Source organism: Triticum urartu, chromosome 7A (genome assembly GCF_056163025.1).
Source record: "Triticum urartu cultivar PI428250 chromosome 7A, HENAU_Tu73, whole genome shotgun sequence".
Classification (NCBI taxonomy): Eukaryota; Viridiplantae; Streptophyta; class Magnoliopsida; order Poales; family Poaceae; genus Triticum; species Triticum urartu.
Window position 1 is genome coordinate 751,315,400 of NC_141879.1, and position 19,144 is coordinate 751,334,543.

Sequence of the window (19,144 nt, forward strand, 5' to 3'; positions counted from 1 at the left end):
CTTGCAAAGTCATACAACAGTATGACTAAAGCAACCATCTATGCAAAATCTGTTGTTACTCCTATCCAATTGATGAAGGGGCGCTGATAGTCTGGCCTAATACCAAATAGACATCGCGGCCAAACCTAACATCTAAGACCTGAGGTCCCAACTAGGACGCCTGCTGGGTATGGGTACCCACCAGTCCGGCGTGCTCCTCAACCAGGACGCCTATCGGGTATGAGGCCGCCGCAGCCACCTGCCACCAATCCATCTTCAGAGTTGTACTGCTGCATGTACCTTGCCTGATCTAGCTGCTGCCGACGACACGATGCCAGACAGCGTCATCCTCCTGCGCGAGTCCATCTCCGCGCATCGGGCGCCGAGTCTCCACTGCGCCACGCTGCCGAGATCCGCCGTCATCAATGGGCAAGATGAAACATCGCTCCTCCTATTATTCCCCTCCAACCAACATTTGCTCCAAAACGATGCCCCCAGGAGGAAGACCGACATCGAAAGCGTCGTCATCGTCCGATCCGGTAGGCCCAGATCAAGGGTTTCCCTCGGAACTTCCCGATCAGGTTGACGTGACCTGCAACGATGATGCCTCAAGAAGGGAACGATATCTGAGACGCCGCCATCGTCCGCCAAGACCACAGTCAGGCGTAATTTTCACCAGAACACACGTCGTCCTGATCTCGCGGCTGGCTGGAACCTAGCAGAACCTCGCGACGAAGACGTACGTCGCCGTTGGTACTCCGGCGGATATCCAGCATCTCCTCACCGGCCCCTCCACGCGCCGCTAGTCGGCAGAGATCCGTAGTAGACCGCCGGGCGGATCCGATGTGAAGACCGGATCCGATCCAAAAGATCCATCAGATCGCCAGCAGAGGCCTCTGGCGCCCCTCGCTGGACCTTCCACGCAGCCGCCAGCCGACCACATGTACGGGCTGCATCAGCCAACCCGCACGTCGCCGCCAACAGCCGCACCACCAGTCCTCCCCGTCGACCCTGCAGCACCGCCGCCACTGCCCACCACCATGTCGCCGCCACGCGCCGCCGCCGGAGAGACGTCGCGCCACCGCCGGAGAGATGTCGCGCCGCCGCCGGAGAGACGTCGCGCCGCCAGCGATCCAGATCTGGGCAGGTGCCCCCACGCCCATGGATGGCCCGCATCACCCAAACCTGCGTGGGAGGGAAGGGAGCCTCCGCCACCGCCGTCGGCCACCAGGCTTTGCCCGCTGGCTTCCTCCATCGGTGACGGAGGAAAGCACGGGATCTGCGGCAGCCCGGCGGTTGGGATTGCCGATGCGCCCGAGTCGCCCAGGCGGGGGGCGACGCGGGGGTCACGTGTAGGCGTACTTTCCTTACTACCTCTATCATGAGGACTAACATATGTGTGGTGTGATACAACACTTCATTTATTAAGTTAAAAACTCATTTTGTCTTAGTATGTGTGATGTTATCCATAATATGAGTAACTAGCTACGTTACTCAATTCACCTCTCTCCTCATTACATCATTACCACATAAATAAATTTGCTGAGTTAGACATATGTTACGGATGAAGTTACTCTCACTGTGAACAGTCTAACATATGCATATTAATAATCTAAGTTATTCTTCACTATGGGAAGTCTTACTCACACTATGGATAACATCACAAATGTAAGACAAAATGAGTTTACAACCTAATGAATGAAGTGTTACATGATACCACTTATATGTTACTCTCGATAGTAACTGGCTGGGTAGTCTTAGTAGTTGGCACCTCAGGTCACACGCACGGTTACATACTCCTACTTAACCCAAGTTTCCGGCTCGCATCCAAAACCAGCCCAGCCCAGCCCCCAAAATAGTCACCGAGCAGATAGAGTTAGGCAGCAGCAGCAGCGCCGCCTCGTGCGAGTGCAACCACGGCGGACGGTGGTGCTTCCTCACAGCCGTTCAAGCTTCAGATCTCCTGACGGCAACCATACGGACCGCGAGCTGGTACGCGTGCCTCTCCCTCCCTTCATTTGTATGCTCAGAAGTCAGAAGAGAAGGCAACATCTGAAACACTTTGTTTCCCGGCCGGTCCAGGTAAGGTAACTGCCTTGCATATTCTCTTATACGCATGCTCTGGTTCATGATCGCAGCTTCCTACATGTTTACTATCAATTTTCTGCTCGGAGTCCATGTCTTCCTTTTCCGGTGAGCTTGGCTACTGGAGCCGAAGCAAGAGATCACGGCGGCCCAAGTGGTTTTATCCCTGGAGTCGTCGTGATTGAATCCGATAGGAAGCTGTCTTGTACCCGATTGCTCTTTTCATTCTCTCTAGGGGCTCCTTTCTGCAAAAGTCAGGGACTGTTCTGTAGTTTGTTTTTCTGTTGGGTCCTTTTGTAATATGTACTTCAATGCAGTCTGGACCCCCTACTTTTTTTAAAAAAAGTATGAAAAGCAAAAGGCGAATAGTGTTGAACAGATATGCTGTCTCTGTTCCATAGCACCTTTTTGACTATTGAATACTTTTTTTTTGAGGGAAGACTATTGAATTGTTAGTAGTACTATCTCATACAGCACTTTATATACTCCCTCCATCTAGGTGTGTAAGTCATCTTAATGTGTTTTTGCTAATTAATAACAATGCATGCAACGAACTGACCAATGCATGTCGTGTTTGGTAGTCTCAAATCATTTAAAGCATGCATGACCCACATCTCTTATTGGTTGATATGTCACGAAACAAGAAACGAGATGAGAGTTAATGTACCGCGCCTAAGTGTTTTAGAATTATTTGATTTTCGTAAGATGACTTACACACCTAGACGGAGGGAGTATATGCCTATGCTTCAAGGAAACAAGAGATAGCCTAGTAGTTAATGGATTAATTTAATGTAATCAATCGCTGTGCATGTGTGTCAGTTTTGTTGAAACGCAAACACCGATAGGTCGGGATAAGTTTGAGGATTAGTTGGCCACTTGCTTAGTTGATTGGATCAGCAAGAGACTAAACAGTTTCTTGTTAGGTTGTCAGCATGCATATGGTGGTTGAGAATAGCTCGTCTTATGTAAGATCAGGAAAATGCTCTAACCCTTTTGGTTATCAATTGATAAATGTGCTACTCCTTGTATTTAATTAGGGCATGTTTGGCTTGTGACTAAAAAAAGGGGCATGTTCGGCTCCATGCTCTGGCACCAATATAGTAGTACTCCCTCCGCCCCAGATTATTAATTAGGCCAGCTAGCCATCCAACCGCACCCATATTTTTAGGTCCCATCCAAATCACGAGCTCCTTGTAATTCGTTCATGCTCTCGGTAATTAATGCTAGCGGAGCCATGCAACGAGAGGAGAGAAAACTATCGTGGGTTATCTAAATCCAAAAGTAAAGCATGCAGCCAATCCGTGCGCTTTCATGGGCTAGTGCCTAGAATTTTAAGTAGATTATAAAATTTAAATGTTATATTTAACTTAGTTGATGAAGAGGCTGAAAAAGGGTTGTAGACCAAGACTAGCCACAGTGGGGAGTAACTTAGAGTAGTAACATGCATATGTTACTACTCTATGTTACTACCTCCACAATGGAAAGTAATATGGTGTCATGCAACACTTCATTTTTTAAGTTGTAAACTCATCTTGTTTTGGTATGTGTGATGTTATTCATACTACTAGTACCTCCGTCCTGGTTTATAGGTCCCCCTTATAGTTTGTGCCAAATTTTGACTAAAGATTTAACTAACAAAATGTTAATGCATGTCAAGAAAAATTATCTCATTGGATTCGTATTTGAACATAGTTTTCAAAAATATAATGTTTGGCGATGTGCGTGAACATTTTGTTAGTTTAATCTACGGTCAAAATTTGGCACTAAATACAATGGGAACCAATAAACCCGGACGGAGATAGTAGTAACTAGCTATGTTACCACATCTTTCTCTTTTTTCATTAATTACATGTCACATCATCTATTTTGTATAAATATGTGTGATGTTATCACCTATATTACTCTCATTGTGGATAGTCTAAGGTCTGTTTGGTTCAGGTCCTGGACCTCATGCCTGGGAAAAATCAATGCCAAGTGTTGGCCCGGGAAAAAGAAGAAATTTGCCTGGCCAGGCATGTGTGTATGTGTTGTTTGGTTGGAAGCCTGGACTGGGAGAAATGTTTAAACATTAAAAATTACAGATTGGCAGTGTGATGTGACCGGGTGTATAGCATGCACGTATCAAGTACGGGCTAAACAAGATACCTGAAACCCAGGCGTCCGGTTCCATCCGCTTGGACCAGGCTAAACAAGTTGCCTGAGAACTGGCCAGGCTAATCAAGAGCAGGTGACCACCAGGCCAGGCATGTGTCTCAGATTTCAGGTTGCAAACCAAACACCACCCAGACACGTCTCAGGCAGCTTCCAGGCCAGGCCAATATGCCCAACACACCCTAATAGCATGGTTAACACATAGCCAGCTGCTAACTACTCCCTCCGTTCCTAAATATAAGTTTCTTAAAAAATTACACTATGGGAGTATATGTAGGAACAGAGGGAGTTTATGTTATTGTCATGTCATTTATCGCCATGCTTATAGCCGGCTTGTATGATGGTTGGGTATAAATATGTACTCCATCACAGTTTATAAGGCACACTTTCGTTTACATGCATTTCCAAAATATGCGAGGTTTAAGGCGCGTTGGCATTTACTCCTTAGAGTACTAGTTAATTAGACTACTAGTACTAGGCAGGCGTACTTGGTTGCATGCATAGTGGGAACGGCTGGGTGTGCACACGGGTGGGAATTGGTCTCCACCACTGCATGCATGCGGACGACTCGTTTACTGGCCGGGTGGTATACTGTACATTGATTTCTGAGCTAATTAGGCGATGTGGTTTAATTTACGCAACTATTTTTCAGTCTGAGAGGAAAGGAAACTGGAGCCAATCATGGATCACCTTAGTCCTAGAGATTTCTGATGCGCGCCTTATAAACTGTGACGGAGGGAGTACTAATTTGTTGATACATGGCCCACATCATTTTCTCACAAAGTCTCTAAAAATACGTGCTACAGCCTGCTGTGAACTAGTAGCCCGCTTCTCTTCTCTTTTCCTCTTCCCTCTGTTCCAACTCAACAAAAGTATAATATTTGGAGTTTTACAGCTCGCTTTCATCACCTCGTTGTACGTGCTCTAAGATACAGCTGAACAGGCTTCAAGAAACTATAAAATTCTAAGGTGGATCATGTATTAATAAAGTAATACATATGAAACTATACAACTGTGTGGTGGGTCATGTATTAATAAAGTAATATATATGCAACTATAAAATTGTGATCTGGTCATGTATTAATAAAACAATACATATTTATAGTTATACGTACGGGCTATTAGATTAATTATAGATGACATGTCAATAAGCTTTAGGCAACAGTTGGCTCTATTATTGTCACTGCTCTAATAGGAGGGTCTGGCACAGAATCAACAGGACGTGGGCTCTCAATTAGTTAGTGCTTTTTGTGGCAATGTCCAAAAGGCGTCTTGGTCCTGGAGTTTTGGCCGGATGGCCCTTAAAACCTGGATGGAGGTAGTAATGATAGGAGATGATGAAGGTTCGGCATCTTTTCTCGTTGGTGCATCCAAAATTTTGTTTTGCAATAGGTATTTTCCTCCAGGGATAAGTTCCAAATTCAATTTTTTGAGCTAAAACTACAATATTGCTACACTAACTTTCACATGTAGCAGCGTATGACACAAACGAACATGTTTTTCTTTGAAAAGGAGGGCATTGCTCCGGCCCCTGAATTATTTGTTACACACAACCATTTTGATTGAAGTATCGAGTAAAACATACCACATTATAGGAGCACCATCCAAACAAATTGAACATAGCTCGCATGATCATCTCTCATTGCCTGCACCTAGTCACTATGGACGCTCCAGCCTCTGAATACCACAGGGAACACCATATATGGACCCATCCTGTAGCTAAGCTGCAAAAAGAAAATTAGAAGTTTCGGTCAGCTAAAAGCACACTCGCCGAAGTAATTCTAGATCGCCGACAATAAATCACAAACTCACACATGGATCTGAGCTTTAAGTTTGTGTTAAACCCTAACAATCAGTTTCCAATTTTGTTGTTGTTGCTGTTAAGCGATAATGGTGCACAAGAAGAGGGTGGAAAATTGCCATGAAAGGAACATACGATCTGTTGTTTCCTCCTGATCACAAAAATGACATTTTTTGCTCGCTTGCTATCTATGTTTTGCCAAGTTGTCTTTCGTTAAGACAGCATCTCAGTCCCACAATCACATAAATCTTTAATTTAAGCAGTACTTTAATTTTCCAAATATAAATCTTTGGAAGGTAAGTCCAGTATTAACGAGGTTCGTTTATGCTCATCGGATTGCCAAAATAATATGAATCCACAATAATCCAACATTTTTGTACCTCCTTGCGTATTTGAATGAAGGATCGAATAAAATATCAAAGACTGGTGAGAACAATCTTCATTATGACAACGCAGCCCTTATTATAAATTATCAAATACGATAGGAGCCTTCCCTTCCAATTATTATGCTTTTTTCGGTCCTTCATGCCCTTACTCTCTATTCAACACCTCGCGTAATGAATTGGGATTCCTAGGTGTCGTAATGGTAGAGATTCAACTCACAACTGGAAAGTTATTTATAATGATGCTCAACTTTTTTAAACTCACCAGAGCAGAAGAGCTCATTTTTGTGGAATTTCATCTTGGAGGCGCGAAAACTTCATCTGCATAGCTTGTTGCAAGAGTGGCTATTTGATCTTGTCGTTTGAACATGCCATTGGCCTTGTCAAAATCAACCTTAAGATAACTTTATCGAAGTTCTCAGAGTGCGTCCCATGAATTTTCTCATGCAGAATAACAACTCCTTCCAGGATGTGACTTCCTAGCATGGAAGTTGAGTTTGTCGGACGAAACACTTTCCATGCGACTGTGTTAGCCTATTTGTGCTGACTTCGGCTAAAATATTCAAAAATACTCAAAATGTACGTGTACTATCTGACCAAAATTTGTGAATTTGCTTTTTTTGTACAGCTCTGTTCGGATGTCATTTGAGAACCAAACTTGGAAAGAGCCTCTAATATTTGTTGATACTCATTTGCAAAAAGTTTCAGATTTTTTCTACCTATAAAAGAGCAGATTCAACTCAATTATTTTTGTATGATTTCTTGCGTGGGTGCACCGAGGGTGGGTTCAGCCACTACTTTCCCCATATATAGGCATGAATGGTTGAATCTACTCTTTTATAGGTAGCAAAGCAAATGAGTAATGGTACACCTACGTAATCATAATTATGTGATTAACGTAATAATTAACGTGGGAACATGTGAGGGGCCCACCCCCTGAAAATCCGCGCGGGGGGGGGGGGGTGGGGTGGGGGGGGGGGGGGTGGGGTGGGGGGGGGGGTCAGGGGGTGTGGGGGATAGTGAGTTAGATAGGAAGTTTACTTGGGCTCTTCGTAGGAGCCCGTGGATGTAGCATTTTCACAAAACAAATACAACCATAATTCAGCTTAAACAATGTCAACCTCCCATTGTACAAGTCAGCGAATATTGGCATCAAAACCCTTTGATAACCTTCCAAACCCTCTGATAGAACACCGCAGAGAACTCCTCCCGCCCCCGACACATATTTCTTCTCTCAGTTTGTCTAGTATATATGGGAAATGTTGTTTCCCATTCTCAGTTTGTGTATATACACAACAGATGATGTGCTGCTCTAAATATGTATTTCATTATTACTACTTAATTACTTGAGCAATTGGGAAGTTAGTTTGATGTAGTTAGTGGCCTCACAAAACTAGTTCTCCCTTGTTTCAAGCTAGGGTAACCGAGTTGCTACTAGCCGTGTGCCCTATGGATCGCCGAGGTGGTATAACAGAAATTGAGCTGGAGTGCATGCTACTTGATGAAAATGCAGAGGCCATGGCCCTGCCGTTCTCACTTTTGGAGAAAATCACACATAATTTTTCTGATAAGTTGGAAATTGGAAGAGGTGGCTTTGCAGTGGTTTATAAGGTACTACTAAAAACTCTTACGATCCCCACACTCTAACCCTGATTTTATCAAACTTTATATGAAAGTAAACTTAATAATATCCTTGCACGATCTCACTACTGCAGGCAATGCTTGAGAATGAGGTTGTTGCCATAAAGAGGTTATCCAACACATATATGTATGAGAGGGAATTCCAGCGAGAGGTCGAATGTCTGATAAAGGTAAAGCACAAGAACATCGTACATTTTTTGGGATACTGTTCTGACACACAAGGGAATATGGAAAACTACAACGGGAAAATGGTTATGGCAGATGTACAACAAAGATTGCTTTGCTTTGAGTATCTACCTAAAGGGAGTCTTGATGCATATATTACAGGTACGTTCATGTTTCCATTCTAGTTTTCTTCACTGGATATTACTTGGTGGATTTGAGCTACTCAAGCATACAACTGAAATAATTTATCCTGTGATATATTATATTAAGTTCCAAAACAAAGGAAGTAAAGTGTCTCAGATATATACTAAATTCATTACCATTTCTCAAATCCCTTTTGTAGATTCATCTGGAAAACTTGAATGGAGAAAGTGCTACCAAGTAATAAAAGGGATATGCGAAGGGTTAAATTATCTTCACCAAAAACGAATTCTGCACTTAGATCTCAAACCCGGAAATATATTATTGGATGAAGATATGATGCCGAAAATTACTGATTTTGGATTATCAAGGTGTTTTGAGGAGAACCAGACCCGGGCCGTTACAAATAATGTGTGTGGAACACTGTAAGCCAACTAAAGTTGTTGAACTCTAAATCTTTGACAATTTCAGATATAATTTATTTATATTGCACTTGTTCTGCATATTACAAAATTGACGATGAGACTAAATGTATTTTAGGGGATATTTGGCACCTGAATTCTACAGAGGTGAAATCACACACAAGTTTGACTTATATAGTCTTGGTGTTATAATTATAGAGCTGTTGACTGGAAAGAAGGGGTATCAAACTGTTGAGAATGTAAGCACGTCTGTGTATGTCACTATTTCAAGTCAAATTTTAAAATAGTTATGTTACATATTCATTTCTTAAAGTAATCGTGGTTGCAATTTCCTAGGTACTTGAGATTTGGAGTAATGAGATGTTGGATACATTGCAGTGGGAACAAATACGAGTATGTGCAGAGATTGGGATAGAGTGCACGGAAGCGGACCCAGCAAAGAGACCAGCTAGTATGAAGCATATAATCATAAGGCTTGCTGAACTAGAATGTAGTGCACATGTAATCCCAGCAGGTGGGACAAACGATCTTCTTCTCCTTCATCAGTTTGTGCTTTGCTTCCCCTTTGAGCCCAACAAGGTTATCACGTGCCCACTGGAGCTTACAAACAACACCGATAACCATGTCGCCTTTAGACTTATGGACAAGAGCATGGGGTCCTCCTTCTTAGGGCTACCATTATATGGCCTTGTGCCGCCGAACACCCCTTACACTCTCATAGTGACAACACAAGAGAAAGAAGATCAACCACGAAAGTATATCATGGATGTTATCCTCCACGCTGCTACATTAATATTGGGGGATGATGAGCATATTAACACTTTCCAAAGCCAACCAGACAAGTTTTTTCAAGATATGGGGGTTGCAGTGCAGGAGGTGAAACTGAAAGCACTTTATAGTCAGCCACCACACATTACAACTCTGTCGTCTAAGGTAATATATTACTTATAAGTATAAATATGGTGAACTAGCCAGATGACCCACCCATTTGCATGGTTAGTTGTTGTATGTATGTTCTTGTGTAATCTTATGTTAACATTGAGATATTCAAGTCATCCTTTATACACTGAAAATATTACAACTTAAAAACTCATATACCATGCAAAAAAGTATCTGGCCTTGTATCGTCTTCACTTATCCCCCCATGAAAATTGTTGGCTAGCACATTTGATTGTCACATTATCAATGATATGCCTTTCAAGATACTCAAAAATATGTTGCAAAATTACCTCTTGAGGGAACATTGTTGGACTTCAATATTTCCATTAAATGATTAGGTGGACAAAACAATAAATGAGGATAATAAATCACTGCCATTATTTTTGGCTCAATTAATAATTTCCATTCTTTCTCTAGTCCTTTAGTAATCTATCTAATGGAAGATAGATATATACATGTTGGGCTTGCTTAAATTGAAAGGTTGATCTAGTGTAAATGTTACTTCACATTCTGATTTTTCTTCACATGTGTTTTGTGGTGGTGGTTCTCTACTATTTACACGTGTGCATTCATGGTCATGTATTTCGCAGACAATCTCACCCACAACCAAGGTACGAATTCTATCTTGCATTTCTGGTTTCCAATGTCCGAGTAGTTAAACTTCGAGGTGATCCCTGGCCAGACGCTAACCATAGCTTTGTTGAATCAGATAATCTTATGCAAGAAAAATCCAAATGACAGTCATGTCTGTTCCTTAGACACCAACCAGACCAAGCATTGGTGAGTGCATTCTTTATACATAGAAAAATAGTATGCGTTAACACACAGAAGTCAAGACGAAGTGTTTCTTCTTGATCAATTTACTCGTTGAATATTCATGTGGCACCTCACCTCTAGATTCATGGCAAGATATTCGATGAAATTTTTGATTGATATTTCCAAATGCAACAAAACAACGGTCTCAAGTATTATTTAGCTAAGGAATCCCCCCCCCCCCCCCCCCCCCCCCGACTAGTTCATAGTTTCATTCGGCATGTGACCTCTTTACTGAGTACATGAATGAGATTTTCTTTTACGTGTGAGCATATGGGATGTTGCACATATATGCTTCACAATTTACTAAACCATTAATTTTTTGTGGCAGGATAATAATCGGAGATAATGGTGGACATGTTCGCATTTGGGACTATCAGAAACAGGCATGTAGCACTCCTATTTTTATAAAGACTCTCCGCATGGGTATGCATGTATGCATGCTTTAGTCTCCAAGTCTCCATTGACTAACATGGTGATAATTTCTTCATACCGCAGAGAAAAGGGGATTCAATTAGAGTCTCAGCGAAATATGGCATGATTTCTGACCTCTGTTAGTACTTCCATCATGAAAGCTGACATGCTAATAAACTAATCTCCCGCCCCACTGCAGCAATTAAGTGCGTTAAATTTATTGCAAGAAAACAATGGATCGTTGCTGGGACAAATCATGGTATCATTTATGTCTACGACTATGACAAAATGCACAAGATCGCAAGTTTCAAAGTTGGTGGTAGATCTGCGAAACTCTGGTCACTGGCCGTTCATCCAACCAAGCCGTATTTGCTGTCTGCGGGTACACAGATGAAACTTTGGGACTGGGATAAGGGTTGGGAGTGCGTACAGACATTTGAACAGAGTGCGACAGAATTTCCTATTGCATTTAACCCAAATGACACCTTTGCTACTGGTTCATATCATTACCATGTGAAGGTATGCGGTCTCTCTCTCTCTCTCTCTCTCTCTCTCTCACACACACACACACACACACACACACACACACCATGATCAAGACAAGTGTTGCTTATATACTCCCTCCATTCCCTTATACAAGGCCACTATAAAAAATACATTTTGCATCTATACAAGGCCACTAACAGTATCCGAGGCAAAATTTAATGATGTTTTCTCGTACTAACAACTTATTTAATGCTTGCATGCATGTAGTCATAATGACACTGTGCTACTTCCTTCTCATTCCTTCCTTGCATGCATGCGGGCGTATTAATGATCCCAGTTAATAAGAAAAAAAATTGGCTTGCAAAATAGTCATTAAATTTTACCTAGGTACCTGTAATTTGAGTTTGTGGCCTTGTATAAGGGAATGAAGGGAGTACCTTTAATTTTCTTCCATTATGACCTATATACAGAAAGTTGTAATCTAGCTCAAGCTCCATGGTACCCCATGAACAGTAAAATAAAACAAATAGTAAGAAATATAAAAATATTCTGAAATTTTGAAGCATAGTTTATGATCATATGTCTTACGTGCTTGCAAAATTTGACCCATATGACATCCGACGAGCTGAACACAAAAAAAACAAGTTCTGCTCAACAGTGCACACAAGTTTGAGCACCAATTTTCTTATTTTCTATATGAGCACCTAGAATGTTCGCCACAATAAATTGCAAGCACGTAGAACATTTGGTCATAATCAGTGCCACAAAGTTTCAGAATTTTTCGATTTTACTGTTCACGGGGGTGCCATGGAGCTCGATCACTGAAAAACCACACTCAGACGTATATATTATTGTTTTGCAGGTTTGGAGTCTTGATTCTCCCAGATCAAACTATGATTTGTTTGGGCATTGGGGCAGAGTGAACTGCTTGGTTTTCTTCACTTGTCACGATCAAGAGTTTTTGGTTACAGGGTCAAATGATAAGACTGTCAAGGTCTGCCGCCATTGATCTCATGGAAATACATGCTAATACAGTTACATCTTTTAATGCATGCTTTGATTTTTTTTCCCCAAATTAGATATGGTATTTGCAGAACCGGATATGTGCATATACACTTGAAGTTTTTGTATCTCCTGTCACGTCTGTCATATACCAACCCAATCTGGAGACTCTAATTACAGGTTCAAAAGATGGTGCTGTTTATTTGTGGACCACCGTAAATTGCAGGTAATTCAAAATGTAGAAACTATAACTGGTGTCCACACGCACACCCTTAGTTGGTCAGCTATTGATGGTGCACTAAATGTACTCGATCATGCCTGGATTTCAATTCTACTTGCTGATAAAAAAAAATCCATAGGATACATTCATGCCCCCCAATGCTTAAAAGAATTATCAAGACTGGCTGTGTTGGAGCTGTCTACCATCTCGCATGTGTGATGGGAAGGTATATATTTCATGTTTTTTATTTACTGCACAAGTGCTTATTTAAAGAGTTCAGATTTCTCCCTACTGTATATATTTTTATTATTTTCTTCGAGATTCCTATTTTTTATGCCAGACTTATATGATTATATATCTATCATATATTAGGATTGTGATTGGAAAACAAAACACAGTATCAATTATGGATATCGACAATATGAATTATCAGGAGCGATCAACGGATTATGGTGAGCAGCAGCTAAGTACAGATAGGAGGCAACAAGCTGGAGACACAATGTCTAAGGTGAGTTCAATAATCTTTGTTTAGAGGAAATGAGTTAATTAATTAAATGCTATGTTTTGTACGTTCCAATCTCTGGAAAGTTGAGAGCTTTTATGCACATGGTTGACTTGTCTAGTTTTACGTTATTTCCACAATGTCCATCGATCTATCATATTGATTTTTCAACTCAATTTTGTTTCTAAATTCAAATTGATTTAATAGGTAGGTATTAATAAGCTCACACCAATTGTGCGCACTCTTACTTGGCTATCCAATCATTCATCTATTTAGCAGGACATCACAGGGTCAATTAGCAAACTACATATACTTGACGTCCACCCGCCGGAACTCCGTTTCCCTTACTGTCCCAATGAGCCCATCCCGTGCTCACTTCACCTAACAAACAACACAGACGAAAATGTGGGATTTAGACTCGTCGACAAGAGCGGTACGTCCCCATGGTGCTTCACAAAGCTGCCGTTATATGGCATTGTGTCTTGTAGATCCACTTGCACTTTGATTGTCACAATGAAAGAGGAGATGAAGCAAAAGGAAGCAACAGACTTTGATCTCGTTATTCAGAGCAATATATTAAGAGACAAGCACATCAGCTTATTCAAAGACCAATCCGAATCTGATCAATTTTTCGAGGAAGCTAAGGAGTTTGTTAATATGATGCATGAGGTGGCACTGAAAGCTGTTTATGCGAAGGATGTAGAAGTTGCATCTGAGGTGAGTTGTCTCATCTACACAATACATTTTTCCATAAAGGGCGCTTTTATTAACTCAGAATGTAGCATCAAATGGATACAAAGTATAATGAGCGACACCCCGCCGCTTCATAGTTAAGATGCACACAACCTTAAGTAATGTTCACATAAGAGAGTTGGAGAGTTAAGTGTTGCGTCTATCGTGTGTGTGTGTGTGTGTGTGTGTGTGTGTGTGTGTGTGTGATAGGAATTGCACGCATACCGGCCTCCGCAGTAGATCTCATCTACAGCTAATGGCTCAGTCTAGGTGAAGTGCATGCAACACAATGTTGCCCAACACCCCGGCGTAGTTGTGTACATCGTATGGACGTTGTTTATCCCCTTTAGCACATCGGCAAATAGCTTTGTTGTAGGTATGTGTATTACTCAAAGTTGTCCAAGAATCACCTTCTGATCACTAAAGGGGGCGTGGGTGGGTGGGAGGTGCTACATTGATAGTCAGTGTCGGATCACTAAAGGGGACCCTGATTGAACATTAGTGCTAGTAATCTTTCTGTTCACAGCTGGATATGGGCAACCCACGAGTGGGGTACCCAACCTAGGTCTCTTGTCAGCACTACACTGGTGGCGCCCAATTTACTCCATTTCGCAGAAACATTTTACTCTACGCTAACTTGAGATGCACTTCTATTCCTCTTGACTTCTCTTGATTGCTTTTGCTTTCCTACTGGCAATTCGACCAACAATGGGCCCGCCATATGTGGTCGACTTGCGTATATGTGTCATCCAACAAAATTTTAGCTATTGTTCCTGATGTTGACTAGTGTTTTGCTGGATCAGGACATATTGGTGAAGTATAATCCTGATAATGTGTGTTCCCTGGATGCACATCCAACAGAGCCATGGTGAGTGCATATATTGGTAGCTACCATAATATGGGGAATGTGCATATTTCCATTCGGTCGTTCAAGTGACGTGTTGGATGTCATTAGATCCTACAATTAATTTATGTTGTCACACAGGATTTTAACAGGTCATTGTACTGGGTATGCTCATGCATGGAACCATGAGATGAAGGCAAGCTATTGAATTCCCTGAATATATTAATCTTTTGAAAAATATAATGCTACTAAATATAAATGGTCATCGCAACAAACGATCGATCAAAATGTATATATGTTGGGAAGTCACAGTGTACACCTTGGCATTTACCATTCAACTAATGAAGTCATTTTCTATGGCATGCAGTACCCGATGAATTCGTTTAAAGTCTCAGATTATGCAGGTACTATTTCTGAATTGCGTATGGGGGAGTAACAATTAAAATTGTATCATATATACATTTTGATCGATATATGGGTGATGGAGTAATTTCCTCTCCCGTTGCAGTCATCTGCGTCAAATTTATTGCAAGAAGGAAATGGATTGTTGCTGTGACACTTCTTGGTGACCTCCATGTGTACGACTGTGCATGTGTAACGAAAATAGAAAAGATCAGGAGTGTTGAACCTGGTGGTATCATGATAACTCCCATACTAGCAGTTCATCCAACCCTACCATATGTCTTGTCACTGGACACTGTTCTTTTAGACTGGGACTTGAGCTGGAAGTGCACAGAAACATTTTTGGATGACTTAACGACGGTCAAATTTAACCCAAGGGAAGCCAACAGTTTTGCAAGTGGTTCTCTGGATGGCGATGTAAAGGTTTGTCTGGCCAGATTTCTTCTTTTTGCGGTCTAAACTTTGACGTTATGAAGGTAAATTCTACTAGTACTAGACCTTAAATCCTCTGCTGAGTATATTGTTGTTCAGGTTTGGAGGCTTGATTCTCCCGTCTCTGAATATTCTTTGCTTGGGCATATGGATGTTGTAAACTGCCTTGATTTTATCACACATGGAGATGAACAGAGTTTGATCACTGGCTCTGAGGATTGCACTGCCAAGGTATGTGTATGTGCCATTGCCATCAAACACCATACTAGCTAATGAATACAGTAGGTGCATTACGTTAATGGTAGTTGGAGAGGCCGGGATGCTAAAGTCCATACACTATGTTTCTTTGAAATCAGATCTGGGACTTGCAGAAAAGGGAGTGCATTCATACACTGGAAGCTACGTCTCCAGTTCTTTGCGTCCTTGTCCACCCAAACCTTCCAGTTCTAATTACAGGAACAGCACATGGCATTGTTCAGGTGTGGAGCTCCACTAATTTCAGGTAATCATGACATTATAAATACCCTTCCAAACTAGAACCGCGTCCCATGTTGTACATAAACGTCAACTAATGCTGTCATCGATTTTGATATTAAAAGTGTAAAACGGACGTGCCTATGTTGCATATATGTAGTTTTAGTTGTCATCTTACGAAATTTGAAGAAATTGCTCCATGTTCAACAGGCTCAAGGGAACAATTAATTTGGGCGGCGGTGGACCCGTTGTCGGTCTCACTTGTTTGAGTGGTTCACCAAGGTACATGTCTGTGTTAGTCTTATTTCATTTCCACTAACTCGGGCTACATGAGATTGAGTTGCGTCGCCGCATGCTTTGTTGGTATAACTTAGTCCCACTAATTATAAATCAAGTATTCCTTTGTTCAAACATAAACCTGCATGCATCTGTACAATTTGATCCGGACTTCCAGCTCCATAGAGTTTATATCATGCCACAATTTTGAATATTTTTATTCCAATTGCCTACGATAGCAAACGTGTGAAGCGGATTATCTTTTGCTTGCAGGATTGTGATTGGGCAAAAGAACGCCATAGTTACTATGGAACCCTGCCAAAGCTGGGGCCTAACATCAGACGCAGAGGAATCCATCGCGTTTTTTGGGATAGAGGACGCCGTCATTGGAAGAGGGGTGAACGTCATGACCACTACGAAGCACCGAAGCGACAAGGAAGGGGGAGTTGGCCCAACCCAATCCAAGCGGAAAAGGGTCTCGACTAGTGCTTCGACCTACCAAGAGGCTACTTAGCCTAGAGGGAGTAGGTGTCTGTTATGAAACTTGGTTGTCACTTGTCCCTAGTCTCCTTCGCAATCCCCTTCCTTGTTGCCTCTTGCTGTAAATCACATACGAGAACCGAGAGATATTATAGATCGGGTGCCATAACAATCGAGATCGAGTTTTGAACCCAACACTACTAGGAAATACATTATAGGTAGATCGTATAGGGCTGGGTAATAGACCCATGCTACTGTTATGTAGTAGTAGCGCGGGTTATAAGAAAGCGCTACAGGTACAGTTTAGTAGTAGCGCGGGTGATCAAAGGCCACGCTACTGATAAGTGGGCCCCACGATGCCCCAGGTCTAGCCATAGTAGCAGCACTGGGTATAAGCTCCGTACTACAACTAACCTTGTAGCTGTAGCGCGGGCCGATTACCCGCGCTACCACTACCCTTTCACGGAGCCAACTGGTGGGCCCCATTTAGCAGCAGCGGGGTTCGTAAGACCCACGCTACAACTACTGCACCTAGCACTAGTGTGGGCTCATGCCCCTCACTGCTGCTCAGCTCGCCGGTCAAAATATCTACCACCTTTCCTTCTTCCTCTTCCCCCATCCTTCTCCTTCCTCTTCCACTTCATTTCTTCCTTCTTCCTTCAATTCTCCCCCTCCTCCCACTCTCTTCTTTCCCCTCCAACATGACTATTAACGCCCTTCCTCACTTTCTCTCCCTTCTTCCATATATCTCTTGCCCCCTCCACCCCTAGCTTTGTCTCACTAGCTAGCTCACTGGCCCTCGCCACTAGTTAGAGCTATCTACCTCACTATCCAGATCTACTCATTTAATGAAGGAGCTCATTGGCCAGGACAACATCTTCCACTGTATTGACTTACCAAGGGTACGAGATAAATGAGAATACATTTTACATGATTGCCCAATATGAAAAGAGCTCCAACCAAAATAGTGGAGTCCGCTTTGATGCAGCAACCAAGAGAGGAAATGACACATGTTATGGTTACATAATGGACATATGGGAACTTGACTATGGACATGATTTTATGGTCCTTTTGTTTCGCTTCAAATCGGTCAATCTGTGAGGAGGCGAGGTGCAGGTAGACCCGCAGTACGGAATGACATTAGTGGATCTGAATAATTTTGGATACACAGACAAACCATTCGTCCTAGCCAATGATGTGGCGCAGGTTTTCTATCTGAAAGACATGTCTACCAAACTGAGAAAAAAAAAGATAAGGAAGCGAATACATCATACGATGAGCCAGATATTTATTTCAGGGAAAAGAGACATCATGGGAGTGGAGGGCAAGCCAGACATGTCTAAAGATTATGAAAAGTTTCATGAAATTCCTCCCTTCAAAGTGAAGGCTCACCCAAGCATCCTGATAAACGGTGAAGATTATCCATGGTTACGGCGCAATAAGCAAGGGGCACACGTGAAGAAAAACTGAAGACTTTCTCTCCACAACTATTCTGATACTGGCTTTTATCTAGAGTAACACTGCAGTTACATGTCAAGAAAGGAAATGCCTTTTGTAGCAGATGAGTTTTCGTCTGAAACCCTGATATTTCGAAAGAGATTGTCCATTTTGTACACGAAGTGCATCCAGCTTTTTCCTAACCCTCTCAACTTTTTAACACGTGCTATGTGGGTTAAATGATGATACCATGCCAACTTTCAACCTTTTTAAAATTCATTTGTAGTGTTTTTCAATTTCAGAGTCATTTAGCTCAAAAAAATAAATAGAAATCCACATAGAGTGAAGTGTTCAGATACTTCTGCATCACCAAAAATTAGGAAAAATTATCATCCGTCCTATATCACATATGCCAACGCCGTGTAAAAAAATTATTTGTAGTTATGGCCAAATAGATGTGTGCACTTCAGCGACATTTAAATATTATGAACATTTGTTTTTGTTCATGCTTTAAAAAATTGTGAACACTTTTTAACTTTATGAAGTAAGTTTAAATTTGTGAACATTTCTAAAAATTCACAAAATATTCTGTAAATTGGTAAACATTTTCTGGATTTTGTGATTATTTTTAAATTCCGAATACTTTTTATATTTGTGCCAATTTTACTAAGTAACGTGTTTGTTTAAATTTTGAGATTTTTGAATTTGTGACAGTATTACAAAATTCATGAGACATTTTCAAAATATTTAAACATGTTTTTCAATAGTGCGAACATTTTGTAGAATTCATGAGAATTTTGGTAATTTTATTAAAAATTATGTTCGTGAGCTCTATTAAACTTCCAGTTTTTTAAAAATTTTAAAAGATTTTATGATAATAAACAAGATTTTTTAAAATTCTAGAATATTTCTTAAATCGGTGA

General features: G+C 41.5%; 1 protein-coding gene across 9 annotated transcripts; it reads left to right on the top strand.

The window, feature by feature from the left end:
• The first annotated feature begins 1,795 nt into the window (after positions 1 to 1,795).
• Positions 1,796 to 16,960, top strand: LOC125520751 (uncharacterized). 9 transcript variants are annotated; one of them, XM_048685759.2, is made up of 24 exons: positions 1,796 to 2,066; positions 7,814 to 8,010; positions 8,115 to 8,367; positions 8,549 to 8,771; positions 8,887 to 9,007; positions 9,105 to 9,701; positions 10,298 to 10,318; positions 10,417 to 10,487; positions 10,852 to 10,906; positions 11,019 to 11,055; positions 11,134 to 11,453; positions 12,283 to 12,414; positions 12,500 to 12,648; positions 12,782 to 12,868; positions 13,015 to 13,150; positions 13,421 to 13,861; positions 14,680 to 14,744; positions 14,862 to 14,916; positions 15,088 to 15,124; positions 15,229 to 15,545; positions 15,654 to 15,785; positions 15,911 to 16,056; positions 16,239 to 16,310; positions 16,578 to 16,960. In XM_048685759.2, exons 2-24 carry the CDS (start codon positions 7,849 to 7,851, stop codon positions 16,816 to 16,818), a joined length of 3,870 nt encoding a protein of 1,289 aa, XP_048541716.2. In that variant the 5' UTR covers positions 1,796 to 2,066; positions 7,814 to 7,848; the 3' UTR covers positions 16,819 to 16,960. The 9 variants fall into 9 exon arrangements, with proteins under 9 accessions (XP_048541716.2, XP_048541713.2, XP_048541714.2 ...); XM_048685756.2 differs by having other exon boundaries at positions 7,818 to 8,010; XM_048685757.2 differs by having other exon boundaries at positions 7,818 to 8,010; positions 13,424 to 13,861.
• The last annotated feature ends 2,184 nt before the right edge of the window (positions 16,961 to 19,144 follow it).

Bases quoted from the DNA above. Each gene is read 5' to 3' on its own strand.
- LOC125520751 (XM_048685756.2), top strand. From the start codon at position 2,002: ATGCTCAGAAGTCAGAAGAGAAGGCAACATCTGAAACACTTTGTTTCC. The intron at 2,067-7,817 runs GTAACTGCCTTG...GTTTCAAGCTAG, and splicing joins TCCCGGCCGGTCCAGGTAAG to GGTAACCGAGTTGCTACTAG. The intron at 13,151-13,420 runs GTGAGTTCAATA...TCATCTATTTAG, and splicing joins CTGGAGACACAATGTCTAAG to CAGGACATCACAGGGTCAAT.